Source organism: Anarhichas minor, unplaced genomic scaffold (assembly GCF_050575085.1).
Source record: "Anarhichas minor isolate MPS153535 unplaced genomic scaffold, ASM5057508v1 ptg000026l, whole genome shotgun sequence".
In the NCBI taxonomy this organism is placed as follows: Eukaryota; Metazoa; Chordata; class Actinopteri; order Perciformes; family Anarhichadidae; genus Anarhichas; species Anarhichas minor.
The window spans coordinates 1635666-1662421 of NW_027466472.1; the positions used below are offsets into that span (position 1 = coordinate 1635666).

At 42.6% G+C, this 26756-nt stretch overlaps 2 protein-coding genes across 2 annotated transcripts in view; both read left to right on the top strand.

The window, feature by feature from the left end:
• Positions 1–16194: 16194 nt before the first annotated feature.
• On the top strand, positions 16195–17544 carry foxl2a (forkhead box L2a). Its single transcript, XM_076100331.1, has one exon. It carries the CDS (start codon positions 16195–16197, stop codon positions 17299–17301), a length of 1107 nt encoding a protein of 368 aa, XP_075956446.1. The 3' UTR covers positions 17302–17544.
• An 8879-nt stretch (positions 17545–26423) lies between these two features.
• The window catches only part of pik3cb (phosphatidylinositol-4,5-bisphosphate 3-kinase, catalytic subunit beta), a 48425-nt gene continuing 48092 nt past the window's right edge, over positions 26424–26756 (top strand). The window contains exon 1 of the mRNA XM_076100701.1: positions 26424–26710. The gene's annotated coding sequence lies outside the window, so the exon portion shown is untranslated. The remainder of the gene's footprint in view (positions 26711–26756) is intronic.

Below are 26756 nucleotides of genomic sequence, written 5' to 3' on the forward strand. Positions count from 1 at the left end.
AAAGCACGTCTGCTACTAACATCTGAAATATGTTTGCATGGCTGTAACCTTTTTTCCTCCTCCTTTTCTTTTTCATGACACCCTGAACTGGAATATAGAAAAAGGAGGGGGTGTATCAAGGGGAAGAAAAGAAAGAAAAGAGATTGACAAAGAGGAAAAGAAAGGAAGGGTAAAGGAGAGGTTAGCTGGGAGGCAGACAGAGGAAGGAGGAAGTTCATCCACCTGTGTCTGATTTACAGCAGTCGGATATAATCTCCCTGCCCAGAGAGAGATACAACTCTTTTTTTCAGATCGATATGCTCAAACAGGCCTACATAGGATGAGGCCTGTTCTTGATATCCGACTACAGATACGAGACAAAGGAGGTAATGACGCTGCGCTATGAGAAACGTATGGCTGCGCCGTTTAGAGATCAAAGAAGTGCCAATTCAGATGTTTGGGATTTGTTCTGTTTATTTAAAAGATAAAAAAATATATTGCTGGAAATTTCTGGTGCAGAAAACATTTGCGCAATAATCAAACTGTCAGTTTAATATTTCTAACATAAAGAAATGAAAACTAGTTTAAATCCAATGTGAACTTCGAAGAAGGAAGTTCTCTCTCTGTAGGCCTCCCTACAATAAAGAGGTCAGAGGTCAGGTTCAGATATAGTGCCCTGAGAGCTGATAGGAATCTGTTTCTTGCTCATGGACTCTTCGGCAAGGCAGATGTGTGACGCAGCGATTGGCCTTTCAACATGCTGCTGCTTAGATACGAAGAACAAGGACATGATGGTGTTTTTTTGGTCCGAGCTTTTCTCCTGATAATTCCAAATTCTATTTTTATTTCAGGAAACTCTAAGACATGAAAATACCAACTGTTATACAGTTTGCAGGTGTCTGTCTTCTATGGAAATTGGACCTTTGGTTATGCAATTATTTACACAGGTAAACCCTATAATCTGTAAAATATATATTTACATATACTGTATATAATATATATATATATATATATATATATATATATATACATATACCAGGGACAGGAGACACAATAGCATCACAATCTAAAAGTCAGTGCATTAGCCAATAATAAATGACGCCAACGACACCTGAGTTTGACTGTAATTACTGGTCCTGCCCCAGTACGAGCATCTGTTGAACCAGTAATCTGCCACCAGTTGTGGTTGCTGGACCTCTCTGCTGACTGCTGTGCACTTATCCTTCATTTCTTTCAGAAGTTTGGTGAGTAACTTTATGATTATTAGATCTTGTGATATGTCCATTTTCATGAATGAACATTGTAGATTCTACATTTTTATGTTCCTTTTTTCTTCCTTTGTGAGGGGGGGGGGGGGTTTCGTTGTTTTATAACTGTGCCCTTGTAGGTCTTCATCAGCTGCAAGTTTCATCCAGAAGGAAGTCCCAGTTAATCAGCCGCTGCTTTCATAAATCAGATACCAATTTCTAGATAGGACCGTCATCAGGACTGATTGAAATTCCTGTTGCAATGAGGCTTAAGAGTAACAAACAGACATTCATGTATAAATGTCACATATTGATACTTTTATAATTCAAACAAAGAGAAAATCCCTCTCTAGTTGTATATTTAAAGGCTCTCCGAACTCAAACTCTACATCAGCAGCAGCTAGCCCTCTATGCACGGAAGAGCTAATCAGCAATTAGCGATTAGCCATCTATGTCGTGCCACCGCCGTAACCCCACCACAGTGACATTTCCTGGCGTCCGGGGCCTCCGCTGACTGACACCCTCCGGTTCTCTCACCGGGACGTATCCCTCTCAAAGAATCCGACGGAGCCAAACACGGCCGCTCATTACGTCGTCCGCGGCCTCCTCTTCCCTCGCTCCTTTTATTTTTTTCTCTAATCATGGGGCGAACCGGACCTCAGCTCTCAGGAACAAAGGGCGGTGTTTGTTTTTTTCGCGGGGCCTTTTCTACTCCAGGCGCGCTGCACCGTGTGCCGGCCTTTGATGTGTAGCACACCGCCGCTCGCCTCTCGGCCGGGCCCCACTTGTACTGGACTATCTGGGTCCTCTGCAAAAACGGAGGAATACAAAAGGAGAGGAAGAGTGCTTTCTTTCCTTCTCAATCACTAATAAACTATTTGCGACTGATTGTTTCAGCCGGGAGCCTTTCATTCAGCTCGGGATCTGAGCTGATGTGACCAACGTGACAATGACCTTTTCAACTCAAGCACTCATCAGGTCTGCTAAGTTTAGCTCAAACAAGTTAGACTTGTCATTTTCTTTTGGCCTTCCCTTGCTGTTGATCAGAAGGGAGCTTTACTCTGTGAATACTTCTTTTGTTTTATTTGTCTCGACTGACTGAGTCACAGAATAGCTCATGATTTCTGTGAGAAAAAAAAACAACCTAGTTATGGCAAATGATGCTGGGACTCGCTCACGCTGATCGTCTGATAGGAGGGAGACCCCTCATAGAGACAGACGGACAGACGATGAAGAGACGGAGGCCGATAAGGTGGCGTTACCTGACGAGTCCCCCCAAACACACATACACACTTCTTCATCGTCTGCTGGATGCTACGCTTGAGCTAATACGGAGAATGCCTGCGTTTTGTGTGTGTGTGTGTGTGTGTGTGTGTGTGTGTGTGTGTGTGTGTGTGTGTGTGTGTGTGTGTGTGTGTGTGTGTGTGTGTGTGTGTGTGTGTGTGTGTGTGTGTGTGTGTGTGTGTGTGTGTGTGTGTGTGTGTGTGTGTGTGTGTGTGTGTGTGTGTGTGTGTGTGTGTGTGTGTGTGTGTGTGTGCTAAGCAGAGAAGGTGTGAAAAGTCTGACTTCTAATTCACCTCCCTCTGCATACGGGTTAATTCTTCCTTTCCATCCGGCTTACTTAAGATTTAAGAGAAGGGGGGGTCTGAAGTGGCAACAGATGCATTAATGTGTGTGTGTGTGTGTGTGTTAGTTATTGGAGGAGGGACCTTCCTCAGGTTCAAATGTCCCTCTAAAGCCCCATGGCTGTCACACACATGCAGGCTGGTAATTGTTTAATCGTTTTGAACACTTCCCTAATCCGAGCGCACATTAGTAATATAGCGATTACAGTTTCTCCACTCAGCTGTGTGTTTGCAGTTTCTCTCTCTGAACACACAGGAGCTGTTGGGGGGGGGGGGGGGGGAGCACATCTTCAAAACAAACAAAAACAGACTGTTATCAGGCTGCGATCAGTCAGACAGGCGGTCAGCAAAAGCTCTCTGTAAAAAAAATCTGTTTATTGTTTGCAGTGGTCCACAAGGGGGCAACGTTTGTAGGCCAAATGTGTGACATCACGGTGAAGCCGGGTCCCAAATCCACACTGCACACTAATTCTAAGCAGGTTTTACAGCATGCGATGCTCTCTCACTTGAAAAGTGACACTTTGAAGAAGCGTGCTCATCGCTGAACACTTGTTTTTCAGTATAATGTCAATCACACTGTGACGTTGGAATGCTTCTAACAATTAAACCTCACACAGAGACGACTAATGTTTTCCTTCCTGGACCCGTCTCACCACCGTCTTTAATTTATATGATTCAGCTGTGACCAACTTCTGTGCACATAGTGTTTATTTGTTTTGTTAGTTCAAGTACATTGCTGTAGGTTTTTGTGTGTATCATTGGCATAACAGTATTCTGTGACAATGTTGCCGCCCTGTGAAAACCATGTAACTCCAAAAACGATAACTTTTCATGAACTATGATGCGTTTTTCAGATAATACAATGTTTTATAAAACTTGTTTTTTTAGCCTAAGAAGTATAAAAATATCCTCAACCAACAAAGGGAGATTTAGTCTGCATACTCACATCTATTTAGCGCAACTAATTTAGTTCAACCGTTATTATTCTACGTGACACAGGAGCAGCTTGTTCAGTCCAATTTATTCCACAACAGCTGCAACAGTCGAAAACACAAACACAAACATGAGGACATTTTAAGATGGAAGTTCCTTCAATTCTGTCCTTTGTCACAGTAAACATCAGTGAAAGAAGTTATAATAATAGTCTAATTGTACTGGAGTATGGAATTGTTACACAGCTTTTGGTGATGTTTACCTGACGCTGTAAGGACTTTAGTGACCAAAAACCACAGAAGAAGAAGAGACGGAAAAGGTGAAGAAGACCTTACTTCGATATATATGTTGTAAAACGTCTCTGCGTGCTCGTGGAAGATACTTTAGCGTTGCGCTCGATGAGTTCTCCTCACTTCTCAAACTCCGTCTCCCCTCGCTGGTAGCCACATTGTGGTAATACCAAACACGCCCTGCAAATGCTCATAATCACCAGGTGCTATTAGATGGCCAAACGGGATTATTTCTTCAAAAGAAACATTAGCTGCTTTGAGGAAGGAGTGTGAGGGATTGGGGCTTGCTGTTCCCCCCCCCCTAATCTGGCAGGAGACCCCCACAGTCACACTCCTCCACCTGGCTCCCATTACCCCGGCCACAAATCCCTAATCCCTCCGTTTGTTTTCCCGGATGAGACCGAGAAGAATGGAGGAGCGGGGAGGCGGAGGAGGAAAGGGAAGGCAAGGAGTCGGGGTCATGGGTGATGCTGATAATGGTGATCTGACAGTTATTTGCCAAAGCTGATCCGCAGCTGCTTAATCTTTGTGTTAATTTATATATCGACATTTATATTTCGGTAATAGAAAAGTGTTTCTCTCTCCCTGTGTGTGTGTGTGTGTGTGTGTGTGTGTGTGTGTGTGTGTGTGTGTGGCTGGCCTCGGTGGCCTCCGCTCTTTAATAAAAGTATTGTTTGTGTTTCCCCTGATTGGGAACACATTGGGCCTTGGGTCGGGCCCTGCCGGGGCTGGGGGTCCGGGGTCTAGGGCAGACCGGGGGTCCTGTTCTCCGGGGGTCTCTCCTCTGGTCCTTCCTCCTCTCTCCTCAGAAGTCCCGTCTGCTCGGGGGGCCACGAGGGGCGGCGGGGTCGCCCCTGAGAAGTGTCCCGCCGCGGGTTGACCCCGCGCTGCCTCTATCGGGGGGTAACCTTAGTCCTCTCCTAACGGACCCCCCTCCCCACCCCGCAGGGATGTAACACAGACATAAGCCAAGTCACCACACAGGGTGATGAAATACACGTGCGCACACAAAATTCACATACCCGGGCATTGTTCTCTTTGAACCAGACTGTTAAATACACACATTCACACCCTCTTGTTCGCCCCGTACACAACTTACACACACATCACCAAAGAGACCATCATGCAGGTCGAGCCCAGCTCTGCCTGTGTGTGGCTTCGGCTTTGCTGTCTTGACGACGCCCCGTGTTTGAGATCTCCACGTCCGATAGTGTTAACATGATCACATTCATGCTGTTGGAGCCGTGTAGCTGATCGAGAGAAGAGAAAGTGAGATTAAAATAAAAAAGAGTGGGGTTATAAAATATAAACGGTGGGACGGCAGATAAGGACGCGTGAGGACGAGGGAATGATTGTCAGAGATGAAGACAGAAACCCGTGGCCCACCACACCTCCACGCAGCATGAATAGCGAACACATGGACGCTTTATTAGCTCATGGAGTCAACGGGCAGCAGCGGCGCTCTGACATGAGCTCATGTGTTTGGACAGATCTGCAGAAGGGTTTAAGACCAGTACCGAAGCCTTATCTGATCCAGGGATAAAGTCCCTCAGTAAGAATGAGAGGAAAACACACACCCACACACACACAGCCAGTGTGAATGAATGGTCAGTGGAGAGAGAGAGAGAGATGTAGCTTGTGTACGAAGGAGAGAGAGAGAGGGAGAGCGAGAGGGCCTCGTCCTGCGTAGAGACTTGAGGAGTGTAAGTGAGTCCTGGGAGACCCTCCGGACACCGAGTCTGCGCTGGGTGTGTGTTGGCAATGATGTCAGTGTGAAATACAAAAGTGCTGACAGATATGAGAACAAAAGTCACCATGGACCTCAGTGTGTGTGTGTTATTTTAAGTGGCTGCATTTTATGAATGAATGTGACATCTGTATGAGTGTGTGTGCAACACATGTAGTTTGTGTTATAAGCGTGGGTGCATGCACATCTCACGTTCAACTTTAAATGTATGTATTATTCCTCTCATGATTGGATCATGTTATCAGGCTGAGATCGTTTTTTTCAGAGTTCATCTACTTTCAGCGGTTACACTCCAGACGTCACTTTGTGCTCAATTTATCTGACAGTTTCTCTCAACGTCACTCAGAACTTAAGTCTTTCAGCACTTCCATTTTTAACTTATTAACTTAACTTTCTTGTGTCTGTGCTGCCACTTCAACTTCTTTAAGTATTCTGTACTTAAAGAAGTATTGTAGAAAGGGATATTTCCACGTCTTTGTTGCTCATGAAACAGGTCTAAGTGATTAATAAACGTTGTGAAATATCAAAACACTCAATCACACAGCCCGTATTCAGAGACTGTCTTTCAGGACTTCCGTCACAGTAGAAGTGCTGCTAAACTCTGTGTAGTAAACACACACAGTAGGGACGCTGTGAAGACGGCAAAGGTGCAATATTATTGTTAAATATGGATTATTAAAGCATGTTCCTGTTCTAGTAGAAACCTGAAAATGAGCATTTGTCTCCTTTTGCTATAACTATGCGAAGGTTTTTCTTCAGAAACTCTTGCCAGTGAAGTCTCATATGTTTCTAATGCAACTTTCTTTGTCTGCGGAAGAATTGAAAGAAAAGTATAATATAACACGTTACTTGTGTATCAAGAAAATTTAACCCAATTAGAGAAAAAGGTTTTTTTCCCCCACTTCTTTTACCAAAAGTGTTTCCACAGTTTGGTCACCTTGCCCTGTATCTTATTGTGGTATTTCCAGTTTCTCCATGCAGTTCATATGGACGCAACATAATAATAAAATTCAACTTTTTCCACCAAAGACATAAATACAGTTGCTCACCCGCTTGCAGTACTTCCTCCGCGTCTCACGTCATTTTACTTTTTACTTTCTGCACGTGTCTCGGCATTATTGTACCATCGCATGTATGCAGACGGCACACATCAGAACCAGATCTGAACGGCCGGTTCGTTGCCAAGGCTTTGGTGCCCAGCGTGGTGTTGCTTCCTGCAGGAAGAGGGAGAGCGGAGGAAAAAAGCAAAACAAGACATCTTCAGATCTGTCAGGGGAGCAGCCCCTCTCCTCTTCTCTGCCCCTGGGGGAAATCGCAGCAAAGGAAGTGCTCTCTCCCTCCTTTTATCCCTCCTTTTTATCCCCCCTTCTTCTGCCCTCGCCCTGCTCTGCTCTCCCCGGGAGTTCCAGTACTCCTCTTGTCCTCCGAGACACGGAATCAAACGCTGATGGATGTCACCTTGCAGGATCTCAAAAACTGACAGCCACTGTCAGTCTGACTGTAACTCGTCATTTCTGTGGGACTACTTTCTGTTACAATACTTGTTTTGTTTGGGGAAAAAAACAGAAGTTAATTAATAAAAATTACATTTCACATCACAATAAATGGCACTTTTTGCTCACCTAAAAATGCACTACGTAGCACTTTTAACACCGATACATTACCCTCACATTACTATGTCAAGACATGCACATATGAATGAATTACAACAAACTGTCAGCCTTCATCTCATGTTTTCCTCTATGGTATGATGTTAAGTATTGAGTTCATAAATCAGTATTTGCAGCAATTAAAAATGTACTTTTATCTCTTGTTTAAATCTTTAAAATAATATTCACAGTAAAAAATCATTAAAACTGGATTCCTCAGAAAACACTTTATTTCATGATTACTTTTTTGGGGGCTTTGTTAGTTAAAGTTTCTCAAAATTACAATATTTCTCATTTTACTTCTTGTTGCGAAGACAACATTTTGTACTTAATTTGCCAGGACGTTAAATTGACTTTTACCTCCTGCGAGCACTGCGTAGTAAAGTCACATGAACATGTAAAATATGAATCAATAAATTAGACCTATTTTTAAAAAGAATGCCTTGTAAAGAAATAATACAATGCACAGCAGAGACCACAACCAAAATATGGCGTGTCCAGAGGATAAAAAATATGCGATGCACTGAGCTTAGATGGATCAACGTTACACATTAAGCACATCTGTATTTCCCAGCAGTAGCTGGGTGTTTATGACCGGTCCGAGTGAAGCCAGAGCAGAAACAGTAACTCTAAACTCTCCTCTCATCCCCTAACCCACTCTTAAACCACTGTCAAGGTTACCACAGCCACTGTGTGTGTGTGTGTGTGTGTGTGTGTGTGTGTGTGTGTGTGTGTGTGTGTGTGTGTGTGTGTGTGTGTGTGTGAGAGTGATTTTGCCTCTTCGTGAGTGCTCTTTCATGGCCTGGTTTTCCTGTTTGTTATTGTGGTCGTGACGGAGGCAGGAGAGCTGGAGTTGGGGACATTTTTGTGGTGTGCTGTGTGAAGGCGGACCCGACAGAGGATGACACTCCGTTGGCCGAGCGCAGTGTGTTCTGGTGGAGCGTGTGGTTCTTCGAGGTCTCGCATTCAAACTGTAGTCACTGGCTGTGTTTGAGGAAAGCGACGGCCAAATTCAAAGTGAAGAGCCTCTGACTCAAAGTCACGTCGCGCTACTCGACTGTCCAATTGTTTAGTTTGTTTGTGGTCATTTCTTTTAGTGAAAAACCTATTCTCTGATTTTTGCTTTCAAAAGTTAAAACCATACTTATACTCAAATCTAAATCCTAAAACATGTTTTTCTTTGTGTCATTGTATCTGTAACACTGCACTCTGTCCGTATCCGACCACTGTTGTTCTCTTTCAGGTCTGACCGAACACGTACGGTGGCCGACAAGTGCAGACACGCTGCAACAGCCGAAGACGTTTCCATCGGGAGTAAACGGTGCTGCGGCTTCAGAGACGATGCAGATTCAAAAACACTGCAAAAAAATATATACGGAAGCGTGCTGCAGAAATCCCACAACAAATGAAGACACGCTGCAGATACAGAAACAATGCAAAGTCAAAAACAAATGCAACAGGAGAAACGCTGCACAGCCAATCAACACAACGGAAGTTCAGTTACAATATCACAAAAGAGCAGCTGAATTACATAGCTTGCATTAGCTCTTTTATGATATTGTAAACATTCAAATTAAAAAAGAAATCGATACCCCTACATGTTGCCTCTTTACTTTTCTTTCTGCTTCAATAACAAACACACTCTCTTGTCTCGTCTCTCTCTCTCTCAGGTCAAAATCGAGCTGATCCACGTACTGGAGAACTTCTGTTATGCAGCGTTTTTCTGTTCAGTTTTTGACTTTGCATCGTTTCTCTATTTGCGTCATGTTTGCTGTTAATTTGTTTTGGGTCTGTGCATCATTTATTTTTCATTTGCAGCACGTTATCCTTGTTATTTGTTATTCGCATGTGTTTTTGAATTGGCAATTGTCTCTGAAGCTGCAGAGCGCTTGTGTTTCGGGGCCGTTGTGGCGTGTTGGCACTCGTCAGCCACCGTACATACAACACTGTGCACCGTGGCGGCACATTAAGCCGCAATGCACCGGAGCCATATATCTTACAACGGCTTCTATTGCACCAATCAGTAAGATTGTCATTAGCAAAGTAGCATAGCATGGACCCCCAAGCTATAATGAATAATGAGGAGATGGAGAGATAAAGGAGCAACACATGAACAGTACAGACCGCTGATGAGAGAGAGAGAGAAAACAAGCAGAGAGCCCATAATGGACAGCTGGTGTTCAGTGGAGACTGCCTGGCTTCCCGTTGCTCTCTTTCCGTGTGGCGATTAGATAACATCTCTTACCTTATTCACTGCAGCCCACATGCACTCTGCTCTATTGTACACGGGCAGGCTGGCATGTTGGGGAAAGGGAGAATAACCTTGCCTGGTTGCCTCTGACAACACTGCGGTTCAAAGGGAGGCTGCAGGGAAAGAGAAACAGAAAGAGTATGTCTTGTGTTCAGGCAAAATAGTTTAAGAATGGGCCCGAATGGGTCATTTAGAAACACTCTTTAACCTTTGTTTTAGTGTTCGCGATTAAAAAGTTTCAAGTGCAACAAAAGAGCCACATAGACGGGTAACACACCCAGCATGTCTGATATCATTCCCCATCAGGCTAACACAGACCACCGTAGCAGAGTGCCACCCCGTAGCACCGCATACGTAGCACCACCTCTGCTGTTCTGCGCCATTAACACACACACACACACACACACACACACACACACACACTGTTCTCACATGCAGCTCAACTGTAAAAGTCCCTCCATTCACCTCTGATTCCTCTCAATCTTTCAACTTTTGCAGAATCCCCCGCCTGTACAAAGGGAGTGTGCACAAAAGAATACAGAGTGTGTGTGTGTGTGTGTGTGTGTGTGTGTGTGTGTGTGTGTGTGTGTGAGCAGTTAACAACGCTCCCCTCCCGTTCCTTGTCAAGCCGACGCTTTGATCTGTCTTCAGGGTGTCAGCTGGCGGCCATGTTTGTTTGCCCAGCGAGGTAGGCTACCTGTGTAATTGCCTCTAACGAAGTGACTTGTTTTGATCCAGCCTGAAATCTAATCCCCCGGTATGAAGACGTGGAAACGGGTCTGAGGTTACTTGGGGATTTTGAAGCGTGAGCGCCGGCCGTGGCTGCGACTAGTTAAACTGTTTCAAGGGTGAAGAAGGTTTTAGTTCTCGAGGAAGTTCATATTATGAGGAGGAAAATGTTGGCTTAGTGCTACTTTGGCTTGTCACTGTTCTTTTCTTCGCATCCACCCACCACCTCACCTTCTTTCTCTCTTTTCCTTCCCCTCATCTCCCTCTTTATTCCTCTCATAAATATACAGTATACGCACACACACACACACACACACACACACACACACACACACACACACACACACACATCGACTTGTTGACTCAAACGCTCTCCCTCAGCTCGATCACACTTACACACACATACTTCTGCTCCTGTGAATCATTTAAGCCCTGGCAGCAGTTCAAGAACAACCTCAAAGAGAATGTTGTTGGCAGGAGGCTGCAGTACCTCACCTCTCCGTAAAGGTTAGCGAGAACACAATGTGTTCCTCCTCTGCTCTGTCCTCTCTCTCTCTCCTCACCTCCCTCCTTACTCTCACTTATCCTCTGTCCACCTAATCTGTTCTGTGCTCTTTCCTTCATCCCGTCACCTCATCGGTTACCTTTTATTCTCCTTTCAATTTGTTTCCGTTATTGCACTTGCAGACAAATTATTGTCCATTGTTGATTTTTGCATTTTACATGCCGACAGGCGTTTAACCATTATGCTTATAAGCTATTTGTATTAAAGTGAGTGATAAAAAGTGAAGCATGCAAGTTATATTCTTGCTTTTTGCTGTGTAATATTTTCCAAAGATTTTAACTTTAAAAAAACAGAAGAGTTATCTGTGATGTCGTATTCCGGGCGTTGTTGCTTTTTTTAAGTTGACTATGTCCATGTCAGAGGAGTTACTGTGGAAGGCCGTAGAGCTTCCCATAAGCTTCCTGCAGCCGATAAGAAACGTAAACACGCCGGGGCCACCAAAAAAAAAAATACACATCACCCCTCTGCACTGGAGCTAATGAAGGGGGTGATGGTAGGTGGGGGGGGGGGGGGGCTCACACACAATGATCTGAGTGTTTGAAGGAGAGGGGATGGACTGTACAAAGTAAGGAAGTGACCCTCACACACCACCTGCCGAGCATCCAACCTTAATAAGACTTTTCTTATATAGGTGCACATACATGCACACACCTCAAAAGTGAGACTACACTTGTGTTTATGTCTGTATACCCCCCCCCCCCACACACACACACACACATCCGCATCCCTCCCCGAACCTTAATCCGTGCAGGCGGGGATGTAAAGGAGTTGGGTGGAATCTGGTGGTCAGTGTTTATTTGCTCTGTCTCTCTCTTCTTTCTCAGAGGAAAAAGAGTCATGTTGGAGACGCCACATGAGGGCTGAGGGTACATCCTTCTTTATCCCTCCACCACCACCACCACCCCCCATGTCACCCATCTCTTTCCTGCACCTCATACGGATTCCATTGAAGAGAGGCAGTGTGTCTTGTTGATGTTTAATCATGGAGGCGAGCCAGATGCAAATGAACCAGAGACCAACCCGGAGAGATCAAACTGGGACAACCGGTGAGGGAATCTTGTCCTTGGCAGATGCGCCAATGCAAGACTCAAACATGAAAGCATGCGTTCTAACACTTACACACTTATACACTTACACTTATCAACGCTCATTAACTCCTGCATAATACCTCAGGTAAAATGCAACCAGTGTAGAAAAACTAGAATAAAATCGCATCAAAGACGACAGAACTCTTCAACAGGCTGCTTGACACTTAATATGGATCAATGTTCCATTTAGCTGCTAAATTTATCTCACTCTGAAGTGGCTCCACTTGATTTTCATCATTAACTTCTCCCTGGAGAGTTTTGGTGCAGTTGATAATCATCTAATCAATCTTATACAACCTCCTGGAATTAGATAAACTCTTCATTTTCTAAAATGTATAATTCAGCCATAGCTTTATCAGAGGATGTGTGACACAGAATATAGGTCAATTAAATGTGTGCATCCTTGTGATATTATCTTTAAACAGCAGGGCTTCCATTGATTAAACAAAAAGGGCAGTGTAGACTATTTACTATTTACTACTATTCATCATGACAACTTAGTTTTTGCAAACTCGATAATAATAATTACAGCAAGTTCATTTTAAAAGTTTAAATACTGCAACTAATACCACCAACACCACTACTTCTGCAAGTAATGAGAATAATAATATTTTTCATCACAATTGTTTGTTATAATTAGCTTACACTATATTATTTTATGAGAGTGTATTGCATTTATTTTTGCAATTAATAATGAATAACTAATGATGGTAATAGTAATTATTGTTATTATTATTATTATACATTTTTAAGATAAGTTGTAGCTCTCTCACCAGTTTTCTGTCTGGTCCTATACGCGGTTGCCGGGCTGAAGCCTCTCCAGCCCGGGTGGTGGTTCTCCGGTCCCGACCTGACCCGGTGGATCCGTCCGCCGCATTCCACCCGCACGCGCTATCATAAACATCCTAGTCCTGAACCTGCCAGGGCAGGAAGTGAGGGAGGACAGGAATTCCACTCTTTCAAATTACATTACGTCCCGTCGCAGTGATGGCTCTTCACTTTAGGCCTGTGATAGGCTGCATGCACATAATGTACATTACATCAACGCAAATGCATTTTTCATATAAGTGTGTATCTCATGAGAGGGGCGGCCTGTTTGATCTTTTTTTTTGTGTTGAAGGATTTGGAGGATGTATATTTATCTAAGAATAAAACAGAGACTGTGAGCAGTGCTCACCGCTGTGTCAGTCGTCTCATGTCTCATCTAAATACATTTAGAAAGATAAGACTACACTATAGCATGCAAATCTGTTCGAATTAAATATAGAGTCAAATTTATAATTATATATACATATATGACCGATTTGATTATGGTGAAAAGGATTAATAAATTGCCTGAATTTTGAGAAAACGTGTCAAAAATATACTTTGGGTGCAAAGCACATTTCCATTTATGAGCCCATATTACACTTAGCAAGTAAGCATATTTTAGCTATTCATTAGCCATGAGTTGCTTTTTTATTGTTAGTTATTTTGTGTTTAATTTATTAATGTATTTGTTTGTGTAGGCTATTTGTTTATTGCCTAAAGCCCCAAAAGAGGCTATACTATCAAATTAACATTCCTCAGCGCCTCTGAAGCCCACAACCAGTTCAAGTTTCAGGCTCCTTGTTTTGTTTACGGATTGTCGACATGCTAGTTTTTTAGCTGTTGTTGTGACGTGACGCGCGTGCACTGCGGCAGCTCAGACCCGGGGAGGTTACAGGTAATGAAGGAGGAGGGGGGGCAAGAAACCTATTTAACCTGACGCATATAACGGTGGTGCTCGGTGGTCGTTCGGGTGAATTAGGCCTCTGTATTTTTTAATTAATTTGTGATGTTTGTGAGGACAATTTGGCCAACAACGTAACGGGAATATGTTCTAGCCGCTACACAACATGGTAACCTATAGACTTTGGAATAAGCTAACACATTGAGCTATATGTACTGTCAATGGGGACATTTTTGTCTACATTTGAGCATTTCATAGGCTAGCTCATGGGCCGGTTGCACAGCATCCATTGCATTGTCATTGCAGGGTAAACGCAGGTGTAATTAATGACATTAATTATGGCCCTGCTCCGTTCAGGTTGGCCAAGGCTCTAAAATGTGCCTGCTGGCTCACTGGAATGACTGTGACTCGATAAATAGAATGAGAGTATAATTAATTTGACATATGTGTTGAACCTGCTGTGACATGTTAAAATGGCTGCTGTGAAGAGGGCCTATTACAGTGTTTTTTAGGGTGATGTACGGGGACCACCAGGGGTCTTTGAAGGGGTTAAGAGGGTCCTCTATAAATCGAGAAACATTAAATGATGACCAGCTAAATGGACGTTTATATCGCTGGATAAAGGGAACAATTTCAATTCATGTTTAGATATATTTTTTATATTTCAGTAGTTCAATGCAACTGTTATAACGATCATATTATTACGATTCATTATATCAATAAACAGACGGTTTTGATACATTTAAACAACATGTCACTCTGAAAGGTCTTCCCTCAAAAGTTTGTTGGGTAATTCTATTTCAGTTGTTTCAGTGCAGACGAGAAGACCACAGACGTTTTCTCTGGAACAATAACAGAAGATAAACAAAGCCCGAAATCATGATGTGAACCGAAACACAGAGACAAAGGGGGTAGTTTGTGGTCTACTGCTTGATTTATTTTTGGACAAACTTACAAACTACCACCGTAAGAATGCCTTTTTACTAACACCACAATGAATACAAACACACTAAAGGTCTTTATAGTCTAACCAACACTCATTCCATTTTGTTCACACTGGTGTCCTCTGTCATAAACAAGCATCCATGCAACAGCTATATGAAAAATAGAAATATTTGTAATCATTTTATTTATCTACAAATTCGTGGTTTACCCCCTCGTGTGTCATTTGATGGCAGCGTTAATTAACACATTGAATGATGTAATGCTTCTACTAAGCCAACTGCTTGCAGCGCGGTGGGCATAACAGTGTGCTGAGATTATCGGGAAACGTTCTCCTTCTTAAACATGTGAGGGAGGAAAACAAAGACACTGAAACAAGAAATAACATCGCGCCGCAACGCTCCGAGCTGCGAGTCTGCGTTAATTGCGCGATGAGAGATGGTTTGGCTCTCGCCGCGGTTCAGCTGCTGCGGGACCGGGTGCAGGGTGATGACACACATGCCAATGCTGCTCCACCTGCACGGACTCCCAGAGCACGGAAATACACTCCGCGGAGAAAGCCGAGGGGACCCTCATGGGTGGCCCCGGAGAAATGTATACCTCTCTCCGTGCACTTCCCCTCTCTACGCGAGCTCATTAAGCAGCACTGTCTATCCAGAGTTTTTTTTGTTTTTTTTTAGACCATGCGTTTGCAAATGTGCCTGTCTTTGGTGGCCGAGAGGAGGAAGTGGGAGCCTCCATTTGACCGCGTGTAGTCAAATATATTTGGCTATATGTTTGAGAAAAGCTGGAGCGAAAGCTTGTTGAAGCAACCGTTTGTCCAGACGAGACAATATATCCTGTCAGGTGCTGTATTCACATTTAACATATGTAAAAGATTGTAAACCTAAAATGCAAGATACAAACATTTCTAAAGATATACATGTTTTAATTGTTTATTATAAGTATTTCATTTTCGTTGTGCACGAAAATATTACAAAATAATCTGACCAGTAAATCATTTATTTTCTGAAAGGCTTGTTTGCTGTCAAGCCGAGAAAGCAAAGCAAAGGATAATTTATGTCTGATAGCCTTTTATGCATTTGGATTTAAATAAATATTGCACTGGGAGTTTATCCCTTTCCTTTTTATCCCGTTTGAATGCAAATATAGTTCCATCTCCATAGTTTGCTATTTTGACCCGAGTGTGATTAGAAGAAAAAAAATTCAACGTGTTAAAAAGAGAAGATTATTATTTCACTGACTGTAGGCGGAACTCAAATACGCACAAATCACGACGCACGACGTCGCGTTGGAGTCTGTCAGTGGACGTGAAAAAAAGAAGAGGAAAGGAAAGGGTTGGGCTTACTGACTCACAAACCACAACTTGGGTTGCGCCTCCATCAGAAACCAGTTTAGAAAAATCCCCGTTGAAGAAAGAGAGAGGGAGGTCTGGTGCATGTCACCCACTGAGCCACAAAATAAAGTTCTCTCTCTGTGCACTTTGGAAGACAGCTTTCAATCCGCGGTGCATCCTGAGGTTCTGCAACATTTTCGCTGCGCATCGAAGTTACGAGCGCCATTAATTAAGGTTTGCTTTCTCCGCATTTTGGGACTGGACTTGTTTTGTTTTTTGGTGCACGCAATGATGGCCACTTACCCGAACCCGGAGGATGACGCAATGACCCTGATGATCCACGACACCAACACCACAAAGGAGAAGGAGCGACCCAAAGAGGAGCCGGTGCAGGAGAAAGTCCCGGAGAAAGCAGATCCGTCCCAGAAGCCGCCGTACTCCTACGTCGCTCTCATCGCCATGGCCATCCGGGAGAGCACCGAGAAGCGGCTCACTCTGTCCGGTATTTACCAGTATATCATCACCAAGTTCCCCTTCTACGAGAAGAACAAGAAGGGTTGGCAGAACAGCATCAGACACAACCTGAGTCTCAACGAGTGCTTCATTAAAGTACCGCGGGAGGGCGGTGGGGAGAGAAAGGGGAACTACTGGACCCTCGACCCGGCCTGCGAGGACATGTTCGAGAAGGGGAACTACAGGAGACGCCGCAGGATGAAGCGCCCGTTCAGACCTCCACCGACGCACTTCCAGCCGGGGAAGTCGTTGTTCGGGGGAGACGGCTACGGCTACCTGTCCCCACCCAAGTACCTGCAGTCTAGCTTCATGAACAACTCCTGGTCGCTCGGCCAGCCGCCCACCCCGATGTCCTACACGTCCTGTCAGATGGCCGGTGGCAACGTGAGTCCAGTGAACGTGAAGGGGCTGTCGGCCCCCTCCTCTTATAACCCCTACTCCCGCGTGCAGAGCATGGCGCTCCCCGGCATGGTGAACTCTTACAACGGCATGAGTCACCATCACCATCCCGCGCATCCCCACCATGCCCAGCAGCTGAGCCCGGCCACGGCAGTACCGCCTCCGGTCTCCTCCGGCAACGGAGCGGGCCTCCAGTTCGCTTGCTCCCGCCAGCCCGCGGAGCTCTCGATGATGCACTGCTCTTACTGGGAACACGAGACCAAACACTCGGCGTTACACACGAGGATTGATATTTAAAGTTTACCGAAATGGTCTGTGTAAAAAAAAAAAGAGCAGTCTTGAGAGCGAGAGTAAATTCCTGTGATTTCAAAAACAGAACCAAGAGTATTTTTTTTTGTTTTTTTGAAGAGACCATTGTTGACGAGCTGTGTGGGTCCAGCTGACATCCATATGTGCAGATGGAGAGGTATGCGCGAGTTGATGTGGGGAGAGTTTTACAAAATGGAATCGGGAGGCAAAGAAGTCCCCAGGACACACCGGGTAGCACAGCCTCCTGGAGCCATTTCGTGCGCCAGTATTACACTTGGACTGATGGCCGTAACTCGGTATTGTTGTCATAATTGTGCCTTTTATGAAAATATTGATTTTCACGGGCATGGACATTGCTGACATCGCTTCGGCTGTGTGTTACTGGTATGCGTAATGGTTTCTCTCAACTTTACGCACGGCCTATCCCAACTGTTGCCAAATGAAACGTGGACATAAGATGCCCTAATTAAGTCAGTGCTTTTAATGTGTAATTGAATCAGAGCTCAATTTGGCCCTCTTAACTTGCACTGAGCAAGGCCTGCACGGCGAAACGTCACCTCCTCCGTGAACTCTGTTGGGTTAAAAGGTGAACGTGTGAGATCCAGACTGCCAGCCATACAATTCAGGGTTTTTCATAATTATTGATCCCACATGTATGATATTATTTCCAATATGACGCCAGCCAGTGCCAGGTTTTGGTAATATTTCTGATTATTATTATTATTAATTTTTTTATAAACGTGATTAGCTATATTGTCTCATTCATGTTGGGGCCATGTTTCATTTTAATTAGCACTTTTCCGTCTTTTCTAGGTTTGTGAATTTCTTAATAAACTTGTATTTCTTAAAGTAATACAGTGGTCATGACGTAATTGTTTGTATGCTTTAGGCTGTGATAACCACTGTTGGTACTAGACAAACAGCATTCAACAACTCTGTGAAGGTGACGCAGCATCAAAAGTACTTTATTGTTGACATATACGATATTTTCAGAAATGCCAAGGATATAATACTCCTATAAACCATTGTGCAGGGCTTTGAGGTTTGACTCTGCACTTATTCGACCATTAACCGTAAAATGTCTGATTTTCAAGCGTTACGTCTCTTGGCAATTTGATCTATAAATATGAATATATATTTAATCAGTTGCTCATTTTTTTAAATGTATGCCCATTTATTTTATCTCAACTGTGTGACTACATCAAAATAGAGATATAAACAGAACTTCACATCTATAATAACGAAGTAAAAATGACAACAATAATAATAATTTAAATAGAAATACAGAATTGATAATATAAATAATGTGTTATTGATAATTAGTGTCCCACTGACGTCTGTTTGATACTTATTTAATATGTTCTGTCTCAACAAAAACATGCTGTGTGCATCATTCATAACTAATAAGTAGTTCCTGTTACCCTGATCACGATGAATATGTTTTTTTTGTCTCTCTTCAATATTGAATATAATTTGTTATTAATATAATTCACAAATGAAGCCGCGTCAGTAGAATAATGGCGATGCATGGAGGCTGTGGCCGTCCTCGGGTTTATTGTTTTATTATATTTGTTGACGGCTCACTTTCAGGACAGGAGAAACAAAAAAACAAGGTCTGATGAAATGCTAAGTTTTACACCCTCAATCTGATGTGCTGTTTGTTCTAATTGATTGATTGATCATCATTTTTGCAGCCTACTTTTATAATACTCTAAATACAACAGCAACAACAACACTATTACATACTAATAATAATACTACCAATAATGAAAATAACTTCAATATCACGATGAAGCTGGCAGTATATTGTAGGATTAATTGTGCTTAACTGTGAGGGCTGCCAACAAGAAAAATAATAACTTTAAAGAAGTTAACTTACTAAATGAAACAGAATCATGTGGGAAAGACCGGAAGTGTAATAACATTTGGCGATGCAGAGTCGTCTTACACGCGCTCATAATAATCCTTTGCAAAACGTGACATCACACACACACACACACACACACACACACACACACACACAAAGAAGACTTCATTCATCCCGTGCTGCCGTGTCAACGAGTCATTTGCTAAAATATGGACGTTTGCTTCAGACAGACAACTCCTCCACGTGTTGTCTTTGAGCGCGAGACTGTTACATTTTCCATCTAACCTCTTGATAATAGAGACATGTTGACGAGTGAGACGCCTTTAATTCACCGCCCCTCCTAAAAGCTCCATATCATCACAGCGATAGACTTTAGGGCCATCTGGTTTTCACTTTTACATTTAAGGGTTCTCTCACAACAACGCAACCCGAGTTATTGTTTTTTAAAAGCTGACCAATTATACTGAATATGAATTCTTAACATCCAATAGCCTATTTTATATTAGATTGTGGGATCAGCGGGGTCTCAGGAGCGCCACCTCGATCCACCCTCTGAGCTGTCAAACAGACTCATCATCAAAAAGCAAAACACCCACTCCCCCAAAAAAACACACAGTACACACCCACACATATGATATCATAAGGCTGACGTGTTAAAACGATATTTGCACAAATGTTGGAATATTAATGAGGTTTGAATAACGTTATTTTAGGAATCCCATTAACTTTAGTAAAAGCATGCTGCTATCAGCACAAATGGTATTAGAATTAGTGAACTTTTTATTTTGTTAACATGAAACTACTTAAAAGGGTTCTCGGTGACTGTGATCTGGCAGATTTCAAGATTTCTAACTTTTAAAACGGCTCGACTTAAATTCAAACAAAGGGGGCAACACAGATGCATGAGCGCAGAAAATAATAATAATAATAATAATAATACAGGGATTTATTACAAGGAAATATTGGGAAAAAATCTCATACATTGCTTTAATTAACAAAGTGTTTGTATTACATATAGACATCTTTATTCTTGAATGTGTGTGTTTAAAGTAGTTAAATACACAAATTTGTTCAAGTTAAATTGAAAAGGTTGTTTCCAAAATACAATAATCAATATGAACATTACAATGGCTATACAATATAATAATAACATGCATTGTTGCTGAAGTCCCTATAATAGACCTGCACATATATTTGTATAACAGACTTGTGGATGACATTTAGGGACATATAGGCCTATATTTTAAAAGTTTAGTAGAGATGCATGACGGGAACTCAATGAGAGAACATGTTCACTCCATTACAACATCTGCATGCAACCGTAATTACACTGCTAAAAACGGAAAGTCCGGATAATTCCAGGTTAAATGTCTTTTTTTCAGCAGCTTTCGGGATGAATAACCACGTGTTCTTTACGTCGTTTTCCTAAAACAAGCCTGTGTGGAACTAGAACATGAAATGTAAAACGCCCGGTAGCTTCGGGACTAATCGGAGGAACCCTGTGACTCTCGTCCGGTGTGCAGAGGGAGCTGAAGAAATGTAGCTGTGTTCATCATCCTCTGCTTCCTCACATTCATGTTTTGTAAACAGTGAGGAGATAAGGGCGCGTTTGAAAGGCAAGTGTGTTCTAAACGCTCTTCAGAAAATAATAAATACCAGTGTTTTACAAGAACTTGTGTTTCAGAGAGTGTAATAAACTATAAACTATGATCCAGAGATGGGTTTTATGATTTTAATGTTAATCAATGTAATGTTGTTTTTAAATTTATTTTGGGACAAAAGGGACAAATGTAACGTTCAGTTTATTAATATAGTTTTAGGAATATATACTTTTTATTATTAGCATTGGTGCGCCTATAATACGTCATTTATGGTGGTAGATTTTGCAGTTAATTTGTTTAAACTTGCTTTTAGTTTGTCAGGAAACTGTGAGTAGCCCATTTGCTACTTCTGCAACAAATGCCTTCAAGTAACACATCAAAATACAAACATACGCCTCTTTTTATTTTACACGTTGAGCCCTGCATCTCCTCTGTAAAGGCCAAAACACCGAATGCGCGGACTTGGTTGCGGCAGCAGGTGTGCATCTGCGCAGAAGGGTTGTCAGTTGAGCCGGTGGGGAACAATGGGCCTGCATACAGGAAGCCTCAGGGAGCTGACAGAGATAAGGCCAGCCGAGGTTCATGGCTCCAGGCCTGCTTTCAGAATATATATACAGTCTTCTTTAAGTCGACAGATGTGCACGTTGTTTTTATTTAGGAAATATATTTTTACTTTGCATTAGAATATTTAACACAATTACAAAATGAATTAACTGCGTACTATTTACTTACTATTTTAATGAATTGAACCTATTGTTGACCTTCACTGGCGCGTACATGTTGAGTTTATCATGATCTTTTTGTAAATAAAACCTTAAATACAAACTTAAGAAAATGATAAGCTATTTTTTATATATATCAACCTACTAATAGTTGCATTCCAGGACATGCAACAAAAACTGCAGCTCTTACAAATATGCAATAAAACACAAGCGTTGAATAAAGAGTGGTGAATAAACGCTGCTGTTAATTTCTCCATTATTTCTGCACGAGGTGGAAATGTGCGCTTCCGCTTTCGTTCGTCATTTTTTTTGCTCTGACTAACCGTGATTGTATCCTTTGTTGTGCTCTCAGAGATGACAGATTATAATCAACAAGACGAATGAGGTCAACTCATTGTACAACGGGAACACATTTGACCCTCGCTGCTGCTTCTTCTTCTTTGTCCGCGCGCACACACACACACACACACACACACACGTGCAGCTGCGTATACCTGGACTTGTTTTGGGCCCTTGACGTGCTTGCACGCTCGACGGGTCGCCGGCGATGCGACCCGGCCGGTCGAGTCACACGCAGGTTAGCAGGTTTCCCCAAATACTCGCACACAATCGAATTCCTGGCGTGTTTGAGATGGAAGGAGCAACAGTTTCCACGGAGCAGCGGCGCGCATCACCCGGAGCCCATTGAAAAGGAGAGTAAGGGGGGGGGGGGGGTCACCACTGTTTGGTATACATCTGCTCCAAACAGGAAAATATGCGAAGATTTGATTCGCAGTAAAATCCGGCAATTGTTTCAAATCAGCACGAGTAATTTTTTTCCCCTTTCTCTCTCATTCCAGCAGAAATCATCTCTCTTCTATCGGAGCTATTTCTATGACATGACTCAATATAGAGCTGTTTATTTTCAGAGCGCGTCCTCTGGTGAATCTCCAGCTCTACGTGATGTTTTCACGACACTCTGCTGATTCCCATCTCGATGACAACGCGCGCGAAACAATAGCCGACATGCAATAATTCTTTTAATTTGCCAAAATAATTACAATAGCGCGCGTTGATACGCGCGCAGTTTATAAATAGGAAGCCGCGACGTTTTGTTATACAGTCGATCTCAGGTCAACAGAAGGTTCATCAAAATGTCTATAAATACACACACCAGTGTCTATTCTATTCTAGGAAAAACAAAAAAAAGATGGACTGTAAAAAAATCATTACGCACTGAACTCTTTTTACCCTCCAGCCTCCAGCGGGCCACTCAAATGTCCGAGTGAGTGTGAAGGGGTCACGAGATGAAGTTTGTGTATACTATATAAGTATAATAGTTATTTTTTATTAAAGCAAATATTCATTTATGTCCATTTCACATTTATGATCACGAAAACATGATGTGATGACCAGCATCCATAGCGCCATCCAGCATCCAGCATCGAGACTTCTCGTATATTTCTGAAGTGGATGTTGCGGAAGTGGCCAGTTTATACTGTAAAAAAAAGGGGGAGGGGGGGCGATAAAAATGTTTCCTCTCTCTTGATTATGAGCCGCAAATTGCTTTGTCGGGATTGAAGTGGCAGAGTCTTTTTTTTTCCATCGCGCGCTGATGGATTCTATTTTTAACAAAAGGCCTTTCCTTTTTCTCGCCCTCTTTAACAAACTTCCGCAGGGTTTGGCAACAAGAAGCTATTAAGGATAACCCTTCTCCTGTTAACATGCAATCAATCAAAGATGAGGCCGAACTCCCACAGCGGTCATTAAGGGGGCCCAGCACCTGTTCTCGTGATACTGTAGGATATAAATAATAAACTAGAAGGACCGTCTTCATGTCGACAGAGAGAGACACGTCACCGCTGCAAAATCAGCTCTATCAGTAACAGAAATATGAGCTCCTCCGGATATATGAATGCCAAACACTGAGCTTATTTCACCAACAAAACAATTCCAGAAAGGCCCTCTTGTTTATACTACCGAGGGTTCCTTAAATTTCACAACAGTGCACGAGGATACAAATCATACACAAACTTAATGACACATCATTCAATTAATTAAGTGGTGATTCATTCAAATGCTGGCTGCTGTTGTAATAGCTCTCCATCAAATCTGTATATTGTTATTTTATTGGTTTATAAATGATGAGGTTTTTATGAAGTAACTCTCCATAGCAAAACAGGAAGTTGACCCTGGGGCCCGACCCTGGCCAGGCCTTTATGTGCACGCCAAAAACCAAAACTCTTTCAAGCAATTACATCCCTCTTGGCAAGACCTCACAATTAAACAAATGATGATATTTTGATATCCATAATTATACGCATTCGCGTAAGGTACCCTTTCAAGCTCAACGTGCTTTGTGTTACACGCTCATCATCTGTGAAGAGATTATGCACAGTGTGGGGTTTTTGGACTGAGTTTTTTAGGGGGGGTGGGGGGGTGCATTTAATCAAATAAGAGGAGCCGTAATGGAAGCATGCTGTACCCGGGAACCATACGCTGCATGGGCTGCTCCATGATGTTGAGCAAATTTTAGACAATGAGAACGTTATGAGGAGGGGGGGGGGGGGCTTTAAACCGCTGCCCACCAGCAGGTCCTTAAGCACATGACTCAGCCTCCTTTCTATACCACTGAGAGACCGTTTAAATGTACGTTAAGGAAAACACACGTTATAATGGATAGTGTGGTTGTGACCTGGTGACCCCGTAGAGCTCCTCAGGGCCTGCTTTAGGCTCTTTACGTGGCACCATAGCCAGGCAGGTATCCACGCGCAGTAGCCAAATGACACCGAATATCATCTTTCATTGAAAGCAGTCACATTGGGAACATCTACAGAAGTCACCCAGATGTGCTCACTCTGAAAGAGTGATCATTGGTTCTTCACTCTCCTCAATAGAAGTGTGCTGTGTAGGTCTCTGCTGCCCCCTTGTGGCGTGAGCAGGGCTTTTATTGTGTAACGTGACTCAGCTCTCCTCCTGTTGTTGTTTGAATCAGCTGTAGTTATGTTACCTAACAATAAGAGACTCCATGAAAAGACTGTAGAACTTTAATATCATGACCGTTGTGCTGGAGTTCATTCTAAATGTTATTTGTAAAAGAACCAAAGGATGTTACATGTAAATCAAGTTAAATGCCCCCAAAAATATACCAAAAAACTGCCTTTCAAACAACCAATCACAAAATTACTTACTTAAACTCTTCCTCCCAAAGGATAAACCTTTATTAAAACTGTGTAAATGTTTGTCATGTTGACAGAAAATAGTTGCCATGTCACAGTAAATAAAAACAGATGAAAATATGGTTATGGTTGTGGCCTACTGGACAACGTCGAGCTGGGAGCTGCCCTTTTAAGAGCAGCTGTGCCCGCAGTAATTAAGTACAGAACATACTGGACTTTAACATATTTGTTGACTGATGAAACATTGTAAACAAAATGTTAATAAAACCCCCAACATTTACCATGAAAACCAAAAGTATGTTTCCTATCAGGCCTGTTTAATGAACTATGAGCTGCATTACCCAATTTGAACACCAGAGGGCAGCAAAGCTCATAATTTACTGACAAACTAAATGCTTTCAACATTTCATAACGATAGAAAGTAACAACTATCAAAATACGGGATTATCTCATAATGACGTTTCGTGGCTTAATTTGGTGATCAATGGCTAAATTAAAGATTCATAACGGCTAAAGGGACGTAGCCGACAATGAATTATAGGCCGCGTGCCATTTGAACAATGTAATCGCCTAAATTAACATTCACGTTGGTCTTTAACACAGAGGAGGTTGAAAAACATTGTGTTTCCGTGTGAAATGACTGCTCATAACTTTTGTAGGGGCAGTGTTGGTTATAGAAGAAAGCCGGCTGCACCAATCAGCGTCAGACCTCAGACAACCAGCAGACCGGAAATGTAGCCTTCACAATAAAAGCCTCACAGGGGGACCACTTTGAAACAGCAGGCATGCTTCCTAATTTTAAGAAAACAGCAATACAATCAGACTGTTTTATGTTATTGTGAATTAACATGAATTTGTGACCTTATGTTATGTTGCAAAATACATAATTATTCATTTCTACAGGGAAAACACTGAACATAAGAATAAAGTCAAACCCTACAAATTATTTTTTATATTTGCATATGTTTTCTTTAATATTGCACAGTTTAGTTTTGTACTTGATCGAAGTGAACAGCAGACTGACAGGCTGTGCTGCAGGGATAGTTTAAGGTGGGAACATTACACAAAGCTATACTTCAGTAAATAAAGTAGCTGCCTCTCAAACCTTTGGTGACTTTATGGGACGTTTCTGATTCACAGCTTTAAAACCTGCCTTCAGATAAAACCCTCCTGGTTCGTGGCCAGGTGATTCTGGACCTGGATCATGGAGCTTAAAGGCTTATTAATAAGGTCGAGGCATCAGTTTCCAGGGTTGCCTGTTCAGGTTACACATGGTCCTGTCTCTGAGGGTAATCAATTGTAGCCACCCCACTTACATCATTCTTCTAATATAGAGCTTGAATCTGAATGGTGCTAGAGTCTGCAAAACAAATCTGTGTTTTGCAAGATGTTTGATTTGTGTGCTAAAATTTAATGTATGGACATGATCACTTAAAGTATCACTGTCAGCTATGATAGGAACTACTTTTTGCAAAAGATCTACAGTGTTATATTGTGATTTGTGTAATGTACAGTACATGTATATGTATGTGTTTACCATGTATGTGGGTGAATTGGGTTAACTTTTCTTGGCATGATTTTAATGTATATTAAATTACATTTTTAAAGCTCCCAGTTAATATAGTTTAAGAAATGTCAATTCAACTACAAGGTGGATTTTCTTCCTTTAATCAAAGCATTGAGTCTCACACGTCATCAGTAAAGGGTTTGTATTTTGAAATCAGTGAGCGGAAGTGATGTCTTTTTTCCTCCTGTCACTCTCTCAGACTTGACAGTGGAGGAAAAAGCAGCAGCAGCAGCGGTGGTGTTGTAGGTGGTGAGTGGTTCACCTTCTGAAACAAACAGGAAGCAGGACCGTGCGCGCGCGCTCCTTGTCCACCTGTGTCCTGACAGGCGCGTGCTCCCCTGTCCACCTGAGAGATCTGTGTCCTGACAGCCACGCGCGCTTGAATCCACTCCGACGACATCAAAGCCCAAAAATTAACTTACAGCTGTTTTGGTCGTCCGCTCCACTCTTCACCGACCTCTCACCAGAGCGCGAGCAGAAAGGTGAGTCCACACTCGGTTCCTTTTATTATGAATACCACGCGCTGAT

Coding starts and splice junctions, on each gene's coding strand:
- foxl2a (XM_076100331.1), top strand. CDS start 16,195: ATGTCACCCACTGAGCCACAAAATAAAGTTCTCTCTCTGTGCACTTTG.